The 26,366-nt window shown below is 35.3% G+C and overlaps 1 protein-coding gene across 5 annotated transcripts in view; it reads left to right on the top strand.

Annotated features, from left to right (window-relative positions):
- Positions 1-26,366, top strand: part of FER (FER tyrosine kinase) — a 452,583-nt gene that overhangs the window by 94,013 nt on the left and 332,204 nt on the right. For all 5 annotated transcript variants that reach the window (XR_004056369.1, XM_030927487.1, XM_030927488.1 and 2 more), the window contains exons 4-5: positions 4,874-5,047; positions 7,474-7,573. Coding sequence is in view for 4 of the 5 variants with exons in the window: in XM_030927487.1 (XP_030783347.1) it covers positions 4,874-5,047; positions 7,474-7,573 (274 nt within the window). In the remaining variant the exon portion in view is untranslated. The remainder of the gene's footprint in view (positions 1-4,873; positions 5,048-7,473; positions 7,574-26,366) is intronic.

Here is a 26,366-nt window from a genome sequence, read left to right as displayed (position 1 = left end):
AACTTCAACCTCTTGAGTAGCTAGGGCTACGGAAATAAGCCACCATATCCAGCTAATGTTGAAATTTAAAAGCAAAGCTTTTCAAATTTTTGATTAAATTTTTTTTTTTTTTTTTGTAGAGACACTGTCTTGCTACATTGCCCAGGCTAGTTTCAAACTCCTGGCCTCAAACAGTCCTCCCACCTTGGCCTCCCCAAACACTGGGATTACAGATATGAACCACTGCTCCCGGCCTCATTTTTATTTTGTACTCACTTTCAATTATTATTTACTTTTTGTCCTTTTTTTTTAATGGATCGTGTTAACTTTCCTTAAAAAGCACTTTTGATAATTCAGAAGCTATAAATAGCCTGCTTATTTAAAACCTTCACTTGGATAACTTCAGAAACTTAAGAATTATAAACTCAGATTTATACTTCTTGATATACAAACTTCAAAACTAAAGCTGTCTTCTGACTCTTCTATTTGAAAAAGTTACTTAAACTTCTTTCCATCAGTCTCTCATTCTTGATTTTTGTTGGTATCCTGTGGGATTTTTGTCTAGTCTAGTAAAATTAAATTATCATCACTTTAAAGTTCTGTAGCTCTTCTTTCAATAATGATGATATTTATATTCTGTTTTGCAAATTTTAACCATGTTTTCTTCTGATTGTATTATTATTTGCCCATGATTAAATTTTTCTAAAATTAAAATTCAGATATTTTTACTTTTTAAATATTTTTTAACCTGTCTATAACTTTTAGCATCAGTGACTTCCTACTGGTAAAATTCAATTGTAAGGAACACTGATAGCAATCATTTCTGTATGATGAAGCAATTTTAATGTCTTCAAGTGGCTGACAATATTTTGTTTATTAAGTTACAAAGAATTAGCTTGCAGCTGGGTGCAGTAGCTTATGCCTGTAATCTTAGCACTTTGGGAGACTGGCAGGAGGATCACTTGAGGCCAGGAGTTTGAGACCAGCCTGTGCAACATGGTGAGACCCTGTCTCTATTTTTTTTTTTTAAAAGGAAAAGAATTATCTTCCACAGATTATCCTAAATAACAATTTATCTGTGCCCTGATCATTGCTATACTGTAACCAAAGAGCTATATCTGCAACGTGCTATTCCAGTTGTACTGCAAATGTTGAAATGTATCTTTACTTTTGTTTCTTTGTTAAGCATCTATTAACATTTTACTCTCCTCTCTTTTAACAAATATCCCACCCACCCAGCTAATTCAAGGAATTAGATCATCCAAACATCTTTTTGTGTGTGACTTTCAACCATTCCTTTTAGGTCAGTGTTTCATTTGCATTACATGCTACTCTGCTATTTCTGTTATTTTTTCAGTTGAAGATAGAGCTGTTTATTTTTTCTTCACTATCAGGTTATATTACCTAATTCAATGTTAAAAAAATATTTATGACTGGGCATGGTGGCTCACACCCATAATCCCAGCACTTTGGGAGGCTGAGGTGGGAAGATCACTCAAACTCAGGAGTTCAAGACAAGCCTGGACAGCATAGTAAGACCTTGTCTCTACTAAAAATCAAAATAATTAGCTGGACGTAGTGGAGCATGCCTGTAGTCACAAATCCTTGGAAAGCTGAAGTGGGAGAATCTCTTGAGCCTGGAAGGTTGAGTCTGCAGCGAGCCATGATCGTGCCGTTGCACTCCAGCCTGGGTGACAGGGTGAGACCCTGTCTCAAAAAAACTCTTTAAAGCCACTTTTATGGCATGTATTTAATTCATGGTTTTATTCTACATTCCTCCTTCCTTTTTTTCTTTCTTTTTTCCTACTTCTTCCCTCTTTCCTTCCCTCTTGTCTCAAACATCACAGTAAATACTCAAAATATTAAACACGATCCCATCTTCATGGAGCTTCCATTTCAGTTGAGGAGACATTATTAAAAACCAAACCACCAATTATACATATAGATAAATAATTGTTTTAAATGCTGAGAAAAAGTGAGACAGAATAGCAAGGATTAGACTTACAGGATATTTAGCTGATTACTAAAGGAAGATATGGATCTTGCCAGGTGAAGGTGAGGAAGAGCTTCTAGGTAGAGGTAAAAACTTTCAGGGAGAGATTGGAGCTTGATATGTTTAGCAAACCGAAGAAAGAACATTTCTAGATTTAGCTTGGTAGAGAACAGCAAAACATGAAGTTGCAAGGATAGATTAGAGGACAGATAATGGGAGACATTGTAAGTCTTAGAAGGAGTTTGGGCTGGGTGTGGTGGCTCCCAGCCCAAACTCCTTCTAAGCCCAAGTTAGTGATTATATTTTCATATTTAAATATATGTCTGCAATCCCAGAACTTTGGGAGGCCAAAGTGGGTGGATCACTTGAGGCCAGGAGTTCGAGACCAGCCTGGGCAAAATGGCAAAACCCCGTCTCTACTAAAAATACAAAAATTAGCTGGACGTAGTGGCTTATACATGTAGTCTTAGCTACTTGGGAGGCTGAGGCACGAGAATCACTTGAACCCAGGAGGTAGAGGTTGTAGTGAGCAGAGATTGTGCCACTGCACTCCAGCTTGGGTGATGGAGCAAGACTCCATCTCAACATAAAAGAAAGGAGTTTGGATTTTTCTTTAAATGAAAATGAAAGCCAATGTAGTGTTTTAAGGAAGACAGTTACATTAATTTTTAATTTATTATTATTATTATTGCTACTTTAAAGAGAATGGATTGGAAAGGAGCATGAGAGTGTACCATTTGGGAGATGTTGTAATAGTCTAAGCCAGAGATAATCATAACTACTTCAAAGGAGTGGCAGTGGAGATAGAGAGAAGACGATGGATTTGTGATTGACTTTGGAGACAGAATCTGAAAGACTTGCTGATGGATTGTTCATGGAGAAGGGTGTCCTGAGATTCAAAGGAGCAGGGGACTTCTGCAGAAACACAGGGAATGTTTATTAGCAGCATTGGGGTATTGGGAGTGAAATAGAGCCAGGCTTTTGTTAAAACTAGAAGATGACGGGAAAGTTCTGAGAAGAGGTATGAAGAATTTTCTAATTATAGAGCAAGAGTTCTTGACGATACAGGATTCTATAGATAGTGGCTTGGGTTGGATTAGGAGATACTGAGGGCAATATGGGGTTGACAGAATGGCAGTATATACTTTGAGACCTTGGACTTCCTGTAGTGACTACAGTGAACAGGGCTTTTAGGCAGGTTGGGATGTACCCTTCTGGGAGAGGAGGGCAATCTGACCCAATTGTGTGGTCTTTTGGCTTCCAAGAAATCTTCCCTAGGCTGCAAGGACTCCTACATAGAGTTACAAAAAGTTACTGCTACAAAGCACTTAAATAATATTTATTTTTAAAAGATAAAGCAAGAAGACTGTCTTCTCTCACTTTTTTTTTTTTGTGGCATTAATATTCTGCACATGCCATAGAATGTTTCTCCAACACTGCATAGTTTGAAGTGAAAATACTAGATGAAAAAGGCAAAGCTACATATATTATAGCCATTTCGTTTATGTTTTTAATCCATGTTTGTGTAGTTTTATACTGTTTGCATCTTTCTTAAATTTTAGATTTTGAAGTAAGGACTACGTTAGTTTTAAATTGCTTTGTGGTGTTAAGAGCAAGTTAGTGATTATATTTTCATATTGAAAAGTAAATATGATGGGTTTATAGGTCACACATATGTTCCATGTTCATCATATCATTTCACAACTAAAAATGAGTCCCGTCCCTAAATAACTGTTCTCAAAGGTTGTTGTTTTTTTAAAAACATGCAATGCAGTATGTCAAAAACAAGACTGACAAGTCAGATCCTGGCAAGTATGTATTATGACTAAGAATTTACTTTCTTTAGGCTGTAATTTTGTTTCAGATGCTTATGAAATTTTGATTTTTGATTACATTGGAATATTAACAGAAAGAAAATAATTCTATTCATTCACAGATCAAAAATAATAGAGTAGAAAATTATTCTTGTCAGTATCTGAAACCAAACTTTGCTCATTTAAAAAATATCTTGGATCCACCCTATCATAGGTCTTCAATATTGTTTCTGAATAGAATATTGAATACCTATAGTGAAGAGCATTCCTCTGTTCCTTTGTTTGTTTGTTTGTTTTTTTTAGTGTATATATGTCAGGAAGTCTAACTAATAATGATTTGTTCTTCTAGCAGTGTCCATATGCCCACTGATCCCAAACCTACAATTATGTGCCTCTTGCTATTGAGGCAGTGTGTTGTGCCGTTTGGTGTATTGTGGTGGAAGAACTATTGAGATGTAAAGATATTTGTTAGGAAAAGAACAGGGCTATAGATAGAAATCCATTAAATACCAGTATTCTCACAGGCAACAAAAGAACAGGTATCAAAGATTGAAAAGGAAATTTTAGAAAGGGAGGAAAACAAGCCAGGAATGTTGAAAATAGGAAACTAAGCGAGCCTCCACAAAAGACAGTTTCAGAATGAAGTTGAGCCAGCAGGATCAGATGCCACAGAGAGAGGCAGGTTAAGATGAAGATGGGACAATGTCTGTTGCATTTGACCATTAGGAACTGAAGACCATAGTGGGGCATTAGAATGGTGTGGCAGAGCAATATTTCAGTGTGCTGGAAAACAAATGAGAATTGATAAAATGAAGACTGCAAGTGTGGACTCTTAAAGAGTCCCCTAATCTTTTTCTTAGTTTTCTGTGTAGTCTTTGGTTATAGAATTTTGAAACGTGTGTAGCTGAAGTTGAAGACGTTAAATATAAACCATTCATAGATCTTTGCACAGTTGCCAGAAATCTATTTTTTATATTAATGTAATAATTTATGTAAAACTAAATATTTAAAGTTTTGAACTCTTAAAGCACAGCTAAATGGAAACCTTTAATACAAATGCTAATTTTGTTTCTTTCTTTTTTTTTAGTCTTGGCTACTTATGATTCAGCAGACAGAACAACTTAGTAGGATAATGAAGACACATGCAGAGGACTTGAACTCTGGACCTTTACACAGGCTCACCATGATGATTAAGGACAAGCAGCAGGTGAAGAAAAGTTACTTAGGTGTTCATCAGCAGATAGAGGCAGAGATGATCAAGGTTCGTTTTTCCATATTGAAGTTCTTTCTTGAAATTGTTTTTCAAATTCACTGAAATATTTTACCTTGACTTTAAAAATTATTTATTTGTCATTTCCCAACAAGAAATAGGTTTATGGTCTCTAATAAGTAATCTTATTGAACATAAAACACTGATTATAGGATATACTGTTACTATATATACTCTTATGAAAGAAAAAAGAGGCTCCCAATTAAACTATGACACAAAGCTTTATCACTTAGGCATTTTAGTTTTTATTTACTGAAATCATTCTCTGAGTCTTTTAAAACTAAATTTGTCTTATCTAATACTTTGCATAAATAAAAAAGAAAATATAGGCAAAATTACTTTTGGTATTCTTAAATTTACATGTCCCTAATTTTCCCTACATTCAGAGTCTGTCTCTCTGAATGACATTTTTCAGATTATTTTTATTGAAGAAATTTGTAAATGTATAAAAGAAGAGAGAATAGTAAAATGAACTTCCACCTACCCATCACCTGAATAGTCTCTGTTTTTTCTATTCTCCCACCCACCTTTTTTTTTTACATTGGATCATTTTAAAGATATCATTTTATCCATAAATATTTTAGAATGTATAGCTAAAATCAGTGTTCTTGTTAAAAATGTAACTAAAATATCATTAATTTGCCTAAAAATAATAATTCCTTCATGTTATTGAATATTCTTTGTTGAAATGGTTGTTGTTTAAGCTTGTATTTATAGTTGGTTTCAGTCAGGATCCAGATACCATCTATACCTTGCATTTGAATGATACTTTAAAAAAAAGTAGGTTCTCCTTCCTGCCCAGTTTTTAATAAAATGCTATTTATTTGTGGAAGAAACTAGATAATTTGCTGTATATAATTGAATTTCCTTCATTTTGGGTTTTTCTGTTAGCATCTTACGACGTGGTTTACATATTCCTTCATCTTTAATCTTTTCTGTAAATTGGAATTTAAATCTAGAGACTTGATAAGATTGGGTCTGGCTGGGTATTTTGGGCAAGAATACATCATAGGTGGTGGTATACACTTCCTGCAGTTTTATATCGGGAGGTATATAATATCGATTTATCTTTTTATTATGTGAAACTTGACTGATTGGTTCCAGTGTTGTCAACCTGATCAATCGATTCAAAAAGTTTCCTGGCTTATGCCTGTAATCCCAGCACTTTGGGAGGCACGGTGGGCAGATCGCCTGAGGTCAGGAGTTCAAGATCAGCCTGGGCAACACGGTGAAACCCCCGTCTCTACTAAAAATACAAAAACTAGTCAGGTGTGGTGGTGCATGTCTGTAAACCCAGCCACTTGGGAGGCTGAGGCATGAGAATTGCTTGAACATTGGAGTCAGAGGCTGCAGTGAGCCTAGATCATGCCACTAGGGCAACACAGCGAGATTCTGTCTCCAAAAAAAAAAAAAAAAAAGGTTTTGTATCAGTCTTTTACCAAAATAGTTTTACAAAGTTAACCAGTCAGTTTTTTCTTGAATGGAGAATGATTTGAACTCATTTATATTTATATTGTAGTTATTTTTGTTTATTCACACAGTGTCATCATCTGTCTCATCGAGAACATTGGTGATACAGAATTTCTTTAAAAGGGGTTTGAGATTATCTTCCAAGTTGCTGATAACCCCTTTTGCAACGTTTTGATGCTTTCTCTTTCTTAGTCTTCTCAAATGGCAAATTTGAAGATCTGTAGACAATATCTGGTACACGTATTTTTTCCTTAAATTGCGTTTAAATGGCTTTTTGACTACAGTCAAGGACTTGCATTTGTGTCATTGCTCCATAGAAATAATATCTTGATTTTTAAATTACAGAACATATTTCTGCACTTACCAAGTTAATTTTTTTTTTTTTTTAATTTTAGATAATGGCAGTGTTATTCTGTATTTGCCACCCCCTTTCCCTGCTGCCTTTTTTTTTTCGAGTCAAGTTTCAGCCAGGCTGGAATGCAGTGGCGTTATCTTGGCTCACTGCAACGTCTGCCTCCCGGGTTCAAGCAATTCTTATGCCCCATTCTCCCGAGTAGCTGGGATTATATGCGTGTGCCACCACAGCCTGGCTCATTTTTTGTATTTTTCATAGAGACAGAGTTTTGCTGTGTTGGCTAGGCTGGTCTTGAACTCCTGACCTCAGGTGATCCGCCTGTTTTAGCCTCCCAAAATGCTGGAATTACAGGCGTGAGCCACTGTGCCTGGCCTGATTTGCTATTCTTTTGCTTATTTGTTTTCATGTGCTATTGAATTTAGTACTGAGTTTTAAAACATATTTGTAGTTTATTTTCTATAATTGTATATTAAAGAACAACTCTGACCTGTAAGTAGTAAAGTACACATCAGTTAATACTTTGGAATTTAAGTTCTTGAGCAATTTAAATTTAAACATTTTAAAACATTTATGCATTTCGTTTCTTTGACAGGTTACAAAAACAGAATTGGAGAAGTTAAAATCCAGCTATAGACAGTTAATAAAAGAAATGAATTCTGCCAAAGAGAAATATAAAGAAGCTTTAGCTAAAGGTAAGGCAAAATTTTAAAAATTGTTTACTTAGGTGATTTTTATTCTTACTATTACCATAGAAAATAATGTCAAAAACCACAATTACTTTTGCACCAACCTAATAGTTTTTTTTTTTTTTCTGTCCATCATTTCCTTCATTGTTGTTGCTTTGAACCAGGATCTGATCAGTGTAAACATAGTGCATTTGATTGTTGTGTCGGTAGACTCTTAATCTTTTCATCTAGAACAGTCCTCCTACTTTTTACTGAAGTTTTTTTTTCCCCCAAGAGTACAGTTTTCTTGTAAAATTTCTCATATGCTGGATTGTCTGATTGCATTCTCATGACTACTATTTAACTTGTCCCTAATCTATCCCCTATATTTCCTGTAAATTTAAGGATAGTTCTAGAGGCTCGATTAGATTCAGATCAAACATTTTTGACAGGACTGCTTCATAGATGAATATGTATACTTTATGTTGTGTCCTACCGGGAGGCACATTAAGTTGGCTTGTCTTACTCTCAGTGCTCAGTCAAGTTTGATTACTTAAGTCAAGTAGTGACTGCCAGATCTCTCCATTGTGAAGGTACCTTTACCCCATGTAACTGGTAAGTAACTGCAGAGAGATACATTGGCATGTGTGGATAACCTATCCTCCAACAACCTTCTGTCCAGTGACTTGGCATCCATTGATCATCCTTGCCAGTAGCAATATTACATTAACATCCTATCATTTGTAAAATGCCTAGCAGATGACTGGGAAGAGAAAGGAGGGTTGAGGGAAGAAACAGAGAACAGTGCAAAGAGGAATAAAAAGCTGGAAATGGGAAAACAATTCCAAAAGCTTTGTTGATACCCTTCTCTTTTTACGTTTAACTCTTTCCAAAGTCATGAACTCTTTAAGGTAATGCAGGCTTGAAGCAGTGAGCAAAGAAAGCCTCTTGCTCAGGGCTGTCACTCTAGTAAGAGGTGAATGCATTTCAGTTAGAAGTGTTTCTTGACAGCAGCATAAAATAACAGGTGCTTAAATGCAAAATACACAGATTTTACCTTCCTATTACAGGTTAAATTCTGAATACCTTTAGTTGGTTAAACACATGGTTAGGTTTAGCCATAAAACAGTTTTGTGAATCCATAAAGCTTTGTGTCTGCACTAAGTAGTATAAAGGAAATAATATATTTAAAAAATCTTTTTAATTGTATATATTAGGAAATAAATAATGCTCTGAGATTTATCTCTTAGGAGACATCCAGAAGTTTGTTGGGGGTTCTGGCAAACATGGGGAATTCAGGTACTGTTTGCCATCATGTGCCTTAACAACTCCCTTTGACTATCATCAATGCTGTTGTTGTTCGTGGGAAATAATTCTAATATGGGTTTTAGTCTTTAATTAATTTAAAAAATCATGAATAGTGAAGGTTTGTGTCAGGAGTAACAAAGTAGTATTTAAGCTGCTGAACCTGCAGTCTGTTTTATACCATCAGGTGAGAGTGAGAGCCGAGTGGGAGGTCTTTCTGGACCAATGGTGTGCAAAATATTCAGCCTTCCTTTCTGTTTTTCCTGTGTCTTACCAGTGAAGAAGTGGTGGATGATTGTGGGAATAAATTATGTTGTAAGTACCTGGGATTAGTAAGGATTAGTATTTTAGTATGTATTTGTATAGATGCTGTTTAGGTCCTTTTTTGAAAATCAACTATTGAAATTATGAGATAATCTGAGAAATTTTACCCAGACAGGATATTTCATTTTAAGGAAATCTTGTTATATTATAGGTTTGATAATGAGATTGTGATTTTTTTTTTTTGAGGTTCTCTTTATTTTTGAGGTAAATGCAGAAATATACACAGCTGAAATGATGTGATATCTGAGGTTTGCTTCAAAATTACCTAAAGAATAGGGAGTAGGTAGATAGAAGTGTAGATGAAACGTGATTGGTCATGAGTTGATGATCCTTCAAACCAGGTGATAGGTACATGGAAATATTGAACAATTCTTTCTACTTTTGTATAAGTTTGAATTTTTCCACAAAAATTATATAAAAATAAAGAATGTCACCGTAAGAAATGAAGGAAAACTAGACATTGGCATAGGCAAGGATTTCATGACCAAGAACCTAAAAGCAAATGCAATAAAAACAAATAGCTGGGACCTAATTAAACTAAAGAGGTTTTGCACAGCAAAAGGAATAGTCAGCAGGGTAAACAGACAACCCACAGAGTTGGAGGAAATCTTCAAAATTGATACATCTAACAAAGGACTAAAATCCAGAATCTACAACAAATCAGTAAGAAAAAAATTAACAATCTCAACAAAATGTGGGCAAAGCATATGAATATACATGAATAGACAATTCTCAAAAGAAGATATATAAATAGCTAACAACCCTATGAAAAAATGCTCAACATCACTAATTTTCAGGGAAATGCAAATCAAAACCACAATGTGATACCTCCTTACTCCTGCAAGAATGGCCATAATCCAAAAATAAAAAAAAAAAAAAATTGAGAAAAAAAGCAGTAGATGTTGGCATGGATACGGAGCTCAGGGAATGCTTCTACCCTGCTGGTGGGAATGTAAACTAGTCCAGCCACTATGGAAAGCAGTGTGGAGATTCCTTAAAGAACTAAAAGTAGAACTACCATTTGATCCAGCAATCCCACTACTGGGTATCCACCCAGAGGAAAAGAAGTCATACAAAAAAGATACTTGCACACGCATGTTTATAGCAGCACAATTCACAATTGCAAAATTGTGGAACCAACCCAAATGTCCATCAATAAACAAGTGGATAAAGAAACTGTAGAAGAGTATATAAAGAGTGCACCTGCCTTGCACTCTTCCCCTCAAAATCTCTTCCCCTCAAATCCCCAAAGTCCACAGTATTATTCTTATGCCTTTGGGTCGTCAGAGCTTAGCTCCCACATATCAGTGAGGACGTAACTCAGATTTTCCATTCCTGAATTACTTCACTTAGAATAATAGTCTCCAGTCTCATCCAGGTCACTGCAATATATATATATGTTTTCCATATATATATTGGAATATATATATATTCCAATATATATATATATATATATGGAAAACAAAGAAATCAAAGAAAGGTCTCAGATATTTCAATATCAAATTATTCTGAACCTATTCCTTATCATTTTATATTTATATGCTAATACATTTATGTATTAATTCCTTCATTTAATCACTCATTTAAGAAGAATTTCTTCTGTTTGGTAAATGACAGAGATATAAAAATGAAAAGGATGTGGACTCTACCTTTAAGCCATTGAAAGTTGAATTTTCTTTTTTTGAGATGGAGTCTCGCTCTGTCACCAGGCTGGAGGGCAGTGGCGGGATCTTGGGTCACTGCAGCCTCCCCGTCCCGGGTTCAAGTGATTCTCCTCCTCAGCCTTCTGAGTAGCTGGGACTACAGGTGCCCGCCACCATGCCCAGCTAATTTTTGTATTTTTAGTAGAGACGGGGTTTCACCACGCTGGCCAGGATAGTCCTCTCTCTTGACCTCGTAATCCACCCGCCTTGGCCTCCCAAAGTGCTGAGATTACAGGCATGAGCCACCACGCCTGGCTGAAAGTTGAAATTTTTATAAAATCAAATTTTTACCCAATTAAAAAAATTTTCAAGCCTGTATAAAAGTTGAAATGATAACATAATGAACTCCTGCATACTTTTTACCTGGATTCACAAATTGCCAAAATTTTGTCATGACTGGGCTTCTGCTGTCTCTATTTCTGGCTGTGTCTTTCTATGTGTATATGTATGAACATATTTATATAAAGTTTTCTTTTGATGAAGCACTTGAAAGCATATTGTAACATCATAACATTTCCTTTTAAATATCTAAGCATATATTTTCTAAGAACTATATTTTCCAACACAACCCCAATTTAGCATGCCCAAGGAATTAAACTTTGATACACTAATAAAATTAAATACATACTCTGTTTTCAAATTTATTACAAAAATGTCCTTTATAACCTTGTTTATTTTGGATCCAGGGTCCAAATAAAGGATTATGTATTGTGTTTAATTGCCATGTAGAAGAATTTCCCTTACTCTCTTTATTTTTAAATAGGTTTATTTTGATACAATTAACATACAACAGACAGCACTTATTTAAAATATTTATTTTGATAAATTTTGATATATGTATACACCTGTGAAATTATCACTACAATCAAGATAATGAACATGTCTTTCACCCCTGAAAAATTCCTAGTGCCTTTTTGTAATCCCTGTCTTCCACCTCTCTGTGATCTTCCATCTTCTATCTCCAGGCAACTACTAAACTGCCTTCTGTCAGTATATAGTTTGGTTTTCATTTCTTAGAATATTTAAAAAGGAACCATACAGTACACATTCTGTTTTGTCTGCCTTCATTTGTTCAGAATAGTTATTTTGAAATCTATCCATGTTGTTGCATGTACCAGTAATTCACTTTTTAAAATTGCTCATTAGGACTCTATTATATGGATCTACTACAGTTTGCTTATCCATTTTCCTGTTAATAGGCATTTGAGTTGTTTCCAGTATTGGGCCATTACAAATAAAATGACTGAACATTTATGTACAAATCTTTGTATGGATATGTGGTTTTATTTTCCTTACATTAATACCTAGAGGGGGAATGACTAAATCATATATTGAGATATGTTTAAGTTTTGAGGAGCCTACCAATCATTTTCCCAAAGTATCTGTACCATTTTGCATTCTTTCTAGTAGTGTATGAGTTTCCTCCACATGTTGGTAGTACTTGGTATGACATATTGGTAGTACTTGGTATGTTTCCTCCATGTATTGGTAGTACTTGGTATGACCAGCCTTTGATCTTAGCTGTGGTATCTCATTCCAGTTTTACTTTTCATTTTCCTAGTCACCGATGATGTTGAACATCTTTTCATGTGCTTGTTTGCTATTCATATCTTCTTTAGTGACGTACCTGTTCAAACCTGTTGCCTATGTTTAAATTGGGTTGATTTCTTATTACTGAGGTTTGAGAGTTCTTTATATTTTCTGCATATAAGTTGTTCATTAGAAATATGATTTATAAATATTTTCTTGTAGTTTGGGGCTTATATTTTTTAATGTTGACTTAAGTACAAATATTTGTAGTTTTGAAGAAGTCTAATTCACTTATTGTTTCTTATATGGATTGTCTTTTGGTGTTGTATCTAACAAATATTTGCCTAACTTAAGGTCACTATGATTTTCCGCTTTCTTTTCTTCTAAAATTTTTATAGTTTTAGCTTTTACATTTAGGTCTGTGATCTCTTTTGGCTTAATTTTTGTGCATGATGTGAGGTAAAGGTTTAAATTTATCTTTTTGCATGTGAATATTCAGTTTTCCCAGCTCCATTTGTTGAAAAGACTGTCCTTTCCTTACTGGACTGCTTTGACATCCTTGGCAAAAATCAATTGACCGTATATGTGCGAGTCTATTTCCCACCGACCTATTTGTCTATCTTTATGTCAGTACTACACTATCTTGATTACCATTATGTCTTAGTCAATTTGGGCTGCTGTACCAAAATACCATAACCTGGGTGCTTAAAAACAACAGAAATTTTTACCTCACAGTTCTGGAGACTGGAAAACCTAAGATCAAAGCACTAGTAGATTTGATGTTTGGTAAAGGCCTGTTTTCTGTTTCATAGATGGTACCTTCTCCATGTGTTCTCACGTGGTAGAAAGGGCAAATGAGCTTCCTTAGGCCTACTTTATAATGGTACTAATCCCATCCATGAGGGCTGTACCTTTATGATCCAGTCACCCCACTAAACACCCCACCCCCTAACACCTTGCAGGTGTTAGTATTTCAATATATGAATTGTAGGAGGGGCACACACATTCAGACCATAGCACTATAGCTTTATAATTCTTAAAATCAGATAGTGTTAGCTGTTCAACTTTGTTCTTCTTTGAAGTTGTTTTGGATATTCTAGATCCTTTGCATTTCCATATACTTTTTTGGATCTGTGGATAATTTCTGTAAAATAGCCTGCTGGTGGAGTTTTGATAGGGATTGTATTGAACTTAATAGATCAAGTAGGGGAGAGTTGACTTCTTAACAATGTTGAGTCTCCTAATCAATTTACATGGAATGTTTCTCCATGCAAATCTTACATTTCTTTTATTAAAGTTATTTCTTTATTTTTGGTGCTATTGTGGATAGTATTGTTAATTTTATTTTTGGATTGTTCATTGCTGGTGTATATATATAAACACAATTGATTTTTGAATATTAGCTTTTATCCTGTGGACTTAAACTGAACTTGTTTATTAATTCTAGTAGGCTTTTATTTTGTTTTGTTTTGTTTACATGGTGTCTTGCTCTGTCGCCCAGGCTGGAGTACAGTGGCACCATCTTGGCTCACTGCAACCTCTGTCTCTCAGGTTCAAGCAATTCTCCTGGCTCAGCCTCCCGAGTAACTGGGACTACAGGTGCCTGCTACCACTCCCAGCTAATTTTTTGTATATATGTTTTTTTCCAGTAGAGATGGGGTTTCACCATGTTGGTCAGGCTGATCTCAAACTCCTGACCTCAAGTGATATGCCTGCCTCGGCCTCCCAAAATGCTGGGGTTACACACATGAGCCACTGCGCCTGGCCTCTAGTTTTTAAAAATGAATTTCTTAGGATTTTATACTTATAGGATCATGTTATCTACATATAAAGGTAGTTTTACTTTTACCTTTTCAATCTAGGTGACTTTTTTCTTCTTCTTCTTTTTCTTTTTCTTGCCTGATTGCCCTGGCTAGATCCTCCAGTATAATATTGAGTAGAAGTGAGAGGAGCAAACAGTGTTGGCTTGCCTTGTTCCTGAACTTAGGTGTAAAGCATTTATTTAGTCTTTCACCTTCAAGTATGACGTTTGCTGTAGTTTTTTAAAGACTTAAAAAAAATTGTACTGAAGTAATTTTTCTCTTTTCCTGTGTTAGAATGGATGTTGCATCTTGTCAAATGCTCTTTCTGCATCTATTGAGATAAATACATGCATATTTTGTTTGTTAATATGGTTATTTTTATTGATTTTCACATTTCAAATATTACACTAACCTTGCATAAAATCTTCCTAGTCATGACTAAGGATACAATTTTCTTAGTCATGATGTATTATTACTTTTTATATTGTTGGATGTGATTTGCTAAGTTTTTGTTTATAATTTATCACCTATGTCTATGTTTCTTGTAATGTCTTTGTCTCATTTTCATATGAGGATAATGCTGGCCTCAGACTGGTTACCTTCTCAGCAATTTTCTAGGAAGATTTGTGTTGAGTTAGTATTATTTCTTTCTTAAATATTGGTAGGATTCACTTGTGAAACCATCTGGATCTGCTTGTTTTTATGTTTCCTTTTTGGTTAAGTTTTTAAAGTATAAATTCACTTTCTATAATCAATATAGGGCTATTTTAGCCAGGTATGGTGGCGTGTGATTGTTGTCCCAACTACTTGGGAGACTGAGAAGGAGGAGGATCGCTTGAGCCCAGGAGTTCGAAGTTACATGCCATTGCACTCCAGACTGGGTGACAAAGCGAGACCTTGTCTCTGGAAAAAAAAAAAAATTGGGGCTACTTAGTTTGTTTCTTTTTATTTTAGGTTTGGTAGGTTGTCTTTTCAGGAATTTGTCCATTTCATATAAGTTATAGAATGTATTGATAGTAATTTGTTCATAATAGTCCTTTATTCACCTTTTTATATTTATAGAATGTGTAGTGACATTTCCTTTATTAGTACTTTTTCTCTTGTTTCCTGATCATTGTGACTAGAGGTTTATCAATTTTATTAATCTTCTCAAAGACCAGCTTTTGGTCTTTTTTTCTTCTGTTTTTGTTTTCTACTTTAACAATTTCTGCTCTGGTCCTTATTTCCTTCCTTCTGCTTGCTTTAGGCTTAGTTTGCACTTTTTCTATTTTTCTTAATGTGGAAGCTGAGGTCATTGATTTGAGAACTATCTTCTTTTCAAATGCAAACATTTAGCACTCTAAAGTTCCTTAAATACTATTGTTTTTGCAATATCCCCTCAATTTTATATATTATGTTTTCTTTTTTTTTTTTTTTTATTATACTTTAAGTTCTAGGGTACATGTGCATAACGTGCAGGTTTGTTACATATGTATACTTATGCCATGTTGGTGTGCTGCACCCATCAACTCGTCAGCACCCATCAATTCATCATTTATATCATGTATAACTCCCCAATGCAATCCCTCCCTCCTCCCCCCTCCCCCCTCCCCATGATAGGCCCCAGTGCGTGATGTTCCCCTTCCCAAGTCCAAGTGATCTCATTGTTCAGTTCCCACCTATGAGTGAGAACATGCGGTGTTTGGTTTTCTGTTCTTGTGATAGTTTGCTAAGAATGATGGTTTCCAGCTGCATCCATGTCCCTACAAAGGACGCAAACTCATCCTTTTTTATGGCTGCATTGTATTCCATGGTGTATATGTGCCACATTTTCTGAATCCAGTCTGTCACAGATGGACATTTGGGTTGATTCCAAGTCTTTGCTATTGTGAATAGTGCCGCAATAAACATACGTGTACATGTGTCTTTGTAGTAGAATAATTTATAATCCTTTGGGTATATACCCAGTAGTGGGATGGCTGGGTCATATGGTACATCTAGTTCTAGATCCTTGAGGAATTGCCATACTGTTTTCCATAATGGTTGAACTAGTTTACAATCCCACCAACAGTGTAAAAGTGTTCCCATTTCTCCACATCCTCTCCAACACCTGTTGTTTCCTGACTTCTTAATGATTGCCATTCTAACTGGTGTGAGATGGTATCTCATTGTGGTTTTGATTCCTCAGAAATAATACCGCACATCTACAGCCATCTGATCTTTGACAAACCTGAGAGAAACAAGAAATGGGGAAAGGATTCCCTATTTAATAAATGGTGCTGGGAAAATTGGCTAGCCATAAGTAGAAAGCTGAAACTGGATCCTTTCCTTACCCCTTATACAAAGATTAATTCAAGATGGATTAGAGACTTAAATGTTAGACCTAATACCATAAAAACCCTAGAAGAAAATCTAGGTAGTACCATTCAGGATATAGGCATGGGCAAGGACTTCATGTCTAAAACACCAAAAGCAACGGCAGCAAAAGCCAAAATTGACAAATGGGATCTAATTAAACTAAAGAGCTTTTGCACAGCAAAAGAAACTACCATCAGAGTGAACAGGCAACCTACAGAATGGGAGAAAATTTTTGCAACCTACTCATCTGACAAAGGGCTAATATCCAGAATCTACAAAGAACTCAAACAAATATACGAGAAAAAAACAAACAACCCCATCAAAAAGTGGGCAAAGGATATGAACAGACATTTCTCAAAAGAAGATATTCATACAGCCAACAGACACATGAAAAAATGCTCATCGTCACTCGCCATCAGAGAAATGTTTTCATTTTTATTCCGGCCAAAATGCTTTCTAATTTCCTTTTTGATTATTTTTTTTGTGTGTGTTTTTCTTTAATTCATAGATTATTTAGAAGAATGTTGTCTAGTTTCCTAATGTTTTATCATTTTTCTAGAGTTTTTTAATATTTTAAAATTTATTTTCATTGTGGTCTGAGAATGTTTTTATGACTTTGTTTCTTTTACATTTATGTAATACTTTATTATGGCCAGTAAATGTCTGTTTTGGTAAATGTTTTATGTGCACTTGATAAGAATGTGTATTCTGCTATTGTTCTTTAGAGGGATCTACATTGTCAGCTTGGTCCAGTTGTTTAATAGTATTATTCAAATTCATTATGTTCTTAGCAATTTTTTTGTCTACGTGTTGTATCAGTTATTGATGGAAGGATATTGCAATCTCCAACTATAACTGTGGATTTGTCTATTTCTTTTTGTAGTTCTATCAGTTTTTACTTTATGTGTTTTAAAACTATTATTGGTATGTAAGCATTTATGAGTATTATATTCTTGATGACCTGACTACTTTATTATTATGAAATGACTTTTATTATGCCTGGCAATAATATTCTTTGCTCTGTTATTCATCCTGTTTGATATTAATGTAGCCACTCCAGCTTTCTTTTGATTAGTGTTTACATAATATATTTTTCTTTTTCCTTTTTTCCTTTATATTTTATTTTTTACAACAGGGTCTCACTCTGTTGCTCAGGTTGGAGTGCAGTGGTGGTGTGCTTATAGCTTGCTGCACCCTCAAACTCCTGGGCTCAAGTAATCCTCCTGTCTCAGCCAACTGTGTAGCTAGAAATACGAGCATGTGCTGCTATGCCCAGCTAATTTTGTATAGAGATGGGGTTTCACCATGTTCTCTAGGCCAGTCTCAAACTCCTGAGCTCAAGTTACCTGCCTCCCTGGGCCTCCCGAAGTGTTGAGAGTACAGGTATGAGCCACCATATCTGACCTATCTATATTCTTTTTTCATACTTTCACCAGTTTCTGTCTTTATTTCTGAAATGCATCTCTTGTAAACAGCATATAGTTATCTCTTGCTTTTGTTTCCTGATAATCCCCACCTTTTAATTAGTGGCATTTAGACCAATATTTAAATGTAACTTTTTATCATGTTAAGTTTAATCTGTCATTTTGCAGTTTATTTTCTCTTTGTTCCATGTATTCTGTATTTCACTTTGCCTTTATTCTACCTTTATCTGGATTAATTGAACATTTTTCTGAAGATTCTTATCTCTTTTGCTGATTTGTTAGCTCTAAGGTTTTATTTTATTTTGTATGTAATTTACCATAATATATCTTTAAGTGGTATTATGCCACTTTGTATACATACCATGTATATAGTATGGGAATCTTACAGTAGTATAGTTCTGTTTCTCCTTTTCCTGTCTTTGTGCTATTATTGTGATATGTTTTGTATATTTTACTTTTGCTTATGTTGCAAACTACACATTGCATTGTTTTTGTTTTGTTTAAATAGTAAATTATCTTCAATAATAAAATATTTCATATATTTATCCATGTACTTATCTTTTCCAGCATTCTTTATTTATCTATTTCTCTATTTCTATTTGGTATCATTTTACTTTTGCCTGAATGGCTTACTTTTAAAATTTCTTGTAATGTAGGTCTGCAAATAATGAATTCTTTATGTATGTCTGAAAAAACATTTATTTCAGTTTCATTTTTAAAATATATTTTTTGGGGGTACAGAATTTTTTTTAAACAGATTTTTACCCCTTCATGTTTTTAAAGATCTTTCTCCAGTGCCTTGTCACAGAGAAATCTGCTATAATCCTTATCTTGGTTGCTCTGAACATTTCATTTTCCTTTGGTAGCTTTTAAGATTTTTCTTTTATCATTGGTTTTAAGCAATTTGATCATGATTTACTTTGTTGTAAGTTTTTTATTGAAGTTTTAATTTATGTTTGTGTTTTTTGAACTTCTTGTATCTGAGTTTTTTTTTTTTTTGAGACGGAGTCTCGCTCTGTGGCCCAAGCTGGAGTGCAGTGGCCCTATCTCAGCTCACTGCAAGCTCCGCCTCCCGGGTTCACGCCATTCCCCTGCCTCAGCCTCCTGAATAGCTGGGACTACAGGCGCCCGCCACCTCGCCCGGCTAGTTTTTTGTACTTTTTAGTAGAGACGGGGTTTCATCGTGTTAGCCAGGATGGTCTCGATCTCCTGACCTCGTGATCCGCCCGTCTCGGCCTCCCAAAGTGCTGGGATTACAGGCTTGAGCCACCGCGCCCGGCCTGTATCTGAGTTTTTAATTTTCATCAAATTTGGAAAACTTTCAGCCATTATTTCTTCACATATATTTTGTCTCCCCCTCTTTTTGCTTTCTTTCAGAGATGCCAGTTATACATATATTAGGCTACTTGTAGTTCTCTTACAGACTGGTAATGCTCTGTTAATTTTTTTCCTCCTTGTCTTTTTTTTTTCTGTTTCATACTGGTTAGTTTCTGTGACTATGTCTAAAAGTTTAGTAATCTTTTCCTCTGCAGTGCCTAATTGCCTTTAATTCCATCTGGTGGTGATTTTTTTTTTTTTTTTTTTGGTGGTTGTTGTTAACTCAGGCAGTATAGGTTTTGCCTCCTTAAGGATGATTTAGGTCTTTTCTGAAACCTTTTATATATCTACTTAACTTTTTGAACATACTGAATACCACTATAATCACTGTTTTGAAATCCTTGTCACCCATTTCTAACTTCTGTGTCAGTCACTTTCAGTTGATTGATTTGTTCCCTTATTTTGGGTAGATATTTTTGCTTCTTTGAATGCCTGACAACTTTTGATGAGACGCTATACATTGTGAATTTTAAACTTATCAGACTGGGTCTTATTAACACTTTTAATAAAACTATAAGACTTTTAGTCCAAGGAGAAAATGTAGAACATTGTCTAGATTCATGATAGAGAGAATAATAATAACATTTTGTTTGTGAAATGATGGAAGTTTAAAAATCATATTATTAGGGCTGAATGCGGTGGCTCATGCCTGCAATCCTAGCATTTTGGGAGGCCGAGGCGGGTGAATCACGAGGTCAAGAGATCAAGACCGGCCGGGCGCGGTGGCTCAAGCCTGTAATCCCAGCACTTTGGGAGGCTGAGACGGGCGGATCACGAGGTCAGGAGATCGAGACCATCCTGGCTAACACGGTGAAACCCCGTCTCTACTAAAAGTACAAAAAACTAGCCGGGCGAGGTGGCGGGCGCCTGTAGTCCCAGCTACTCGGGAGGCTGAGGCAGAAGAATGGCGTGAACCCGGGAGGCGGAGCTTGCAGTGAGCTGAGATCCGGCCACTGCACTCCAGCCTGGGCGACAGAGCGAAACTCCGTCTCAAAGAAAAAAAAAAAAAAAAAAAGAGAGATCAAGACCAACTTGGCCAACATGGTGAAACCCCATCTCTACTAAAAAATACAAAAAAAATTAGCTGGGCATGGTGGTGCGCACTTGTAGTCCTAGGTACTTGGGAGGCTGAGGCAGGAGAATCACTTGAACCTGGGAGTTGGAGGTTGCAGTGAGCCAAGATTGTGCCACTGTACTCTAGCCTGGCGACAGAGCAAGTCTCCGTCTCGAAAAAAGAAAATAAATAATATTTTTAGTGCCTTTTTTGAGCTTGTTTTTCCTCTTGGAATTTATAATGATTCTCTACTGTTTTTCTGTATGATATCTATAATATACTTTTCCATGTGTTTGTTTTGTTTCATAAATTAATCTGAGGATTACAGTTAAGGTGTTTCTGATTTTTCTTTTGCATAAGTTAAATAATGAAGTTTTTGTGTACTTTAGATAATCCTTTTATAGTGTTTGATTTTTCAAGGAATTCCATAAGTTTAGATTTATCACTGTACACATTTAAGTATTTTGTCTTTGTGTTTGATTTGTCTTTTGATCTCATGTGAAATGAGAAAAATTTTTATATAAAACTTGAAGGAAAGTGTTTTATCTATTTTTTTAAGTTGGAATACTATTTGTTTTTCTATTAGAAGACATTAAACTTTTAAGATTTACTTTTTATTCTTTTTTTCTTGTCAAGGGATTTCTGAAAAAATGCTGCAAAGAATATCTGTATTCTGTTTATTACCGTAATTTTCTGTTTATTTAGGGCAGATCATATTGATTTTACTACACTTATTTTACAGTAGTCAGAAAAATTAATAATGGTCACTTACAATGTTAGATAGTTTCCCTGGAAATTTCTCATAGACAAACAGTTTTTAAGTACATGATGGGGAGAATAAAGAAATAGTTGACACCAAATCTGTCTGATTTCAGTGTCCATGGCCTTTGTTGGTTTTGTTTCTTCCTATGAAGAACATGAACTAAATTAAACTTTGTTGTGATAATGAAAGACCAAAACACATTAACCTAAGTTTTAGAGTCTTAGTGGACTTTATCATCCTTCCTAATTTGTTCTGAGAGTTATATGAGTTTATTTATTCCCAGATATTTTGGGCTCACAATTTCTTGAAATTGTTCATGTTGTAGATAATATACATCATTGTATTAATCTGTTTTTATGCTGCTGGTAAAGACCGGGCAGTTTACAAAAGAAAGATTTAATGGGCTTACATTTCCACATGACTAGGGAGGCCTCACAATCATAGCAGAAAGCAAGGAGGAGCAAGTCGTGTCTTACATGGATGGCAACAGGCAAAGAGAGAGATTGGGCAGGGAAATTCTGCATTATAAAGTCGTGAGATCTCGTGAGACTTATTCACTGTCATGAGAACAGCATGGGAAAGACCTGCCTCCATGATTCAGTTACCTCCCACTGGGTCCCTCCCACAACATGTGGGAATTCAACATGAGATTTGGGTGGGGACACAGCCAAACCATATCAATCATCTTCACCTATATATATATACATGCAGGTTCTTGTGCAGATGCCATGTAGTACTTTGTTCAAAGTAAAAAAAAAAAAAAAAATTAAAGAGTAAATATAATGCATGCCAATTTTATAATATGTAAGCAAAACCGTATTGAATTGTATGGTGTTGAATTTAATAATTTCAAATGTGATTTTTCTTTGAAATTTTATAGTTTACTTAAAGATACTCTGAAGTATCAGAAAAGATGTTAAAAATAACTACCTTCTAATTATATATTCAGATATAGCCTACTTACTTGATTCTGTAGGTCTAGAATTATGCTAGGGTTTTATGTTTACCAAACCTCAAAATACTGATCATAGTATTTATGAGGCCTTTTCTTACATGAGTAGGAGTCTGAATGCTTCTGCTTTATCACACATCATGTTCAGGGAAAAAAAAAGAAAACAGGATAGCTACTCCACATTACACATGCCCATGTCAATCAGTCTAGAGGCACTTGAAAGGAGTTATCTTCACCCTCTTTTATCACATGAGTGGGGAAACAATCTATCTTCCTAATTATCCTTTCTCTCTGATAAATAAAAGAGTGCTAAGGGATTGGTAAACCCTCTGGTAATTTGTAAGCTGTCATTTACCCTAAGCAGACAGAGTGAGAGGATACCTACTGCTAGAACTGTGGGGAGTAGCTGCAAGTCTCATTCAAAAGTAAATTTTTCTGTAATTGGGAAGTAGATTTTCTTAAATTGCCTCTTCATGCATTATGAATAGTTTGTGATATTTTATAGCCAATTAAAATTGATTACATCTGTTGAGTTGTCTTTGTAGAGTACTTCAATTATGAAAACCAGTTTGAAATGAGTCCAGCCTTTAGACAGATGGTTAAATTTATGTTTAAATAAGTCCACATTTTAAAAAATGGATACGACTTTTTAAAAGCTATTTTAGTTAATTTCCTCAATTTGAGTTCACCAAGAATGGCAACTAGCCTTCTTATTCAGTATCTGTATATTTTGGTGATATGTAAATATCAAAATCATGTGTGGGTGTTATATGGAGGTCCTTATATTCTGGAACTCAAATTTCTCTCTCAGTTGAACATATGGAAAAATTCATATTGGACATGGTAGTTGCCAAAGAAGAGTTGAAGCTACAGTGGTTGGTCATGAGTTCTGTTGAATTGACCTGAAAATGAGAGGTTTCCACTTATTTTTGGATTTAGTGATTAATATATATCAGCAGCTAACTTATGGAATGAATGCTTTTTGCTGCATAAAGTATGAAGTGAAATTTCCTTAATATGATAGGAACTTTACAAGGTAATTAAAAGTAATGGCACTCTTAGCTTTAATGAAATTTGCATTGGGTTAAAGCTGTGCAGAAATTGGAATGACAGTTATAATAATCTCATTAAATGCTGATATATAGGATGGAATATGCTATATGATTCATTTATATTCTTTATATTACTTCCTAAATTTGTCCTTATTTTGCTTAGTTTTGTTAAGGAAACAAAGCTAACTTCTACACATGAAAAAATTAAGAGAAGTTCTATCTTCTATATTTTATAGGTAAGCTTCTTAGCAATTAGTTCTGGACTTCATTACTAAAAAGATGATATAAATGTCAGAAGATAGTATTGATAATATAAACAGTGCGATCTAAACAGCACATGGTAAAATTATAATTTCAATAACTTTTAAAAAATTGATTTGTTTAAATTTCTTTTTTTCAAATAAGAACTATATCAATTTATGCATTTAAGAACTGTTTGTTGAGTTCTTGCTATATGTTAGTCACTGCTGTCTTAATTTGGGATATTGTAGATAACAATACATACAAAAATCCCAGCCTTCTTGCGGCTTACATTTTAGAGCAGAAGATAGCTGATTTGTAAAAGAAATAAGTGAAACATAGCATGTAAAATGGTGATAAATAAATACCATGGAGAAAAATGAAACAAGGTAGGGAGATTGGGTATTGAGAAGATGATTGCGTATTCCTCATGGAGAAAGAAACATTTAAATAAAGAGTGAAGGAAGTCAGAAAATGAACCATGTGATCATCTGTAGCAAAGAGTACTCCAGGTAGAGGGAACAGCCAAAGAAAGTCATTGAGATTTTATCATTTCTGGCATATTTGAAGATCAGTGCAGATGCCTTTTTGTCTGTAACTGAGTTAATTGATAAGAGAGAGGCATGGAGGTATGACATGAGGTCAGAGATGAAGAATGATGGTAGTTGACAGGCAACACATAGATTATGTAGGATCTTGGTAGTTCTTTTAAAACCCTGACTTTTTCTCAAGATAGGAAGCCATTGGGGTGTTTTGAGCAGAGGAGTGACGTGAATGAACTTACATTTTAACAGGATAATTGTTGTAACCTTTTTGAGAATAGTCTGAAATGACAGAGGAAGGACAGAAGTAAGGAGACAGTTACTTCCAGGCTGTTGCAGTAGTTTAGGCAAGGGGTCATGCTGATTTGGACCTGGTTGGTAGCAAAAGAAGTGCTGAGAAGTGCCCAAATTCTGTATAAACAATGAATCCTTGTTATTCATGGTAGTTTGACAAAGTCACTGTGTACATTAAATTAGTTAGTGCTGACTTGTTTCACCTAGGGACATAAAGGTTTGTTTCCTGCAAGCAATGACAACATTTTCAGCAACTGTTCAATACATAACTTTGTTTTATGTATGTTTTCATTTAAAGACACCTTATGTAACATTGAACTCACAATTAGTGGTACTATAACTCATGGCTAAATGAAACTTACCTAAGACAGGTATCTTCTCTTTAAGGGTCATCACAGCCTTTTTGAGTGTAGGACCATTAGACAGACTTTAGCACTAGGGCCATTTCAAACAGTGAAATCACTAACAAAATTCACAAAAATGTGAAAAATGCACCATATAGACTGCAAATTGTTTACAGTTGTGAAAGCTGAAACAGAGCAGAGCCTAATTTTGTTCAATCTCAGCTCAGAACCTGTGCCTTTACTCAAATTTTTTGCTCTCTGCACATGGCATACCCATAATTGACCTGGAATGCAGTGCATGTGTTGTTTTGGGGGTTTTAAAGAAATTTTACCCAGTAGGTAAATTCAGGAATACAACTTTCACAAATAATGAAAATCTACTATCTATTGAAAGTAGAACCGGCTGGACGCGGTGGCTCACGCCTGTAATCCCAGCACTTTGAGAGGCTGAGGCAGATAGATCACTTGAGGCCAGGAGTTCAAGACCAACCTGGCCACTGGCCATCATGGTGAAACCCTGTCTGTACTAAAAATACAAAAAATTAACCAGTCCTGGTGTGGCAAACACCTATAGTCCCAGCTACTAGGGAGGCTGAGGCACCAGAATTGCCTGACCCAGGAGGCGGAGGTTACAGTGAGCCAAGATTGCCCCCACTGCACTCTAACCTGGGTGACAGAGCAGCAAGACCCTGTCAAAAAAAAAAAAAAAAAAAAAAAAAAGCCTAGAGGATTTGCCATTGAATTAGATGTAGTTTGTGAGAGAAAGAGGAAAAGACTGATTCCAAGATTTTTGGCCTGAGCAACTGGAAGAATGGCATTGTTAGTAACTGAGGTGGGAAAAATGTGGGAAGACTGGTTTTTAGAGTCTTATTAGATACTTAAGTGGAGATGTTGAATTAAATCTCTAGTTCAGCAGTTCCAGGGAGAGGTCTGGAGTAGAACTGTAAATGTTAATTGTCATTTTAAAGCCATGAGATTTTATGACATTACCAGTAGTATGAATGAAGATAAAAAAGAGAAGAGTCTTAACAAAGACTCTTAACAAAGAGCCCAACATGAAGTCAGGGAAATAAAGAGATAAAAATAATACAAAAGACCAATAGGAAAACTAAGTGAATGTACTATTCTGGAAGACAATATGGGAAGACAGGTTTCAAGGAAGAGCAAGTGATTAACTAGGTTAAATACTGCTAAAACATAAAGTGAGGACTAAGATTTGGAGTTAGCAAAGTGTACGTTATTGGTGATTTTGACAAGAGAAATTTCAGTGGAGTGGTACAGGGAAAACCCTAAATGGACTGGGTTTAAGAAAGAAGGAGAGAAAAGAAACTGGAGATAACTAGTATCAGTTCTGCAGTAAAGGGGAGGAGAGAAATATGGAAGTAACTGGAAGAAGTGTAGTAAAGGGAGGGTTTTTTTGTTTGTTTTTCAAGATTGGGAGCTATTACGACTTGTTTGCTGATGAAACTGGACTTCTAGGGAAGGAAACACAGTTGAGGCAGCAGGAATGAAGGAAGAATTGCTGGAGAAATGTCCCTGAGTAGGTGAGAGAGGATACATCTAGTACCCAAATAAATAGATTAGTCTTTACTTTGAACAAGGACAGTTTATTCATAGTAATAGTTTAGGAGAGATGGAGAGATATGGATTCAGATAAAAAGGTTAGATATGCTGGTGAAAGCTTATGGAAGTTCTCTTCAGAGTAATTTCTAAAAATGGGGTTCACGGACTCCCTCTTCACAGTAATATGGCTCAGATTTCAAAATCATAAGATACA

The sequence above is a fragment of the Rhinopithecus roxellana genome, chromosome 3 (assembly GCF_007565055.1).
Source record: "Rhinopithecus roxellana isolate Shanxi Qingling chromosome 3, ASM756505v1, whole genome shotgun sequence".
Lineage (NCBI taxonomy): Eukaryota > Metazoa > Chordata > Mammalia > Primates > Cercopithecidae > Rhinopithecus > Rhinopithecus roxellana.
Note: the sequence above shows the minus strand (reverse complement) of the source record. Positions and strands in the feature narration are given on the sequence as shown.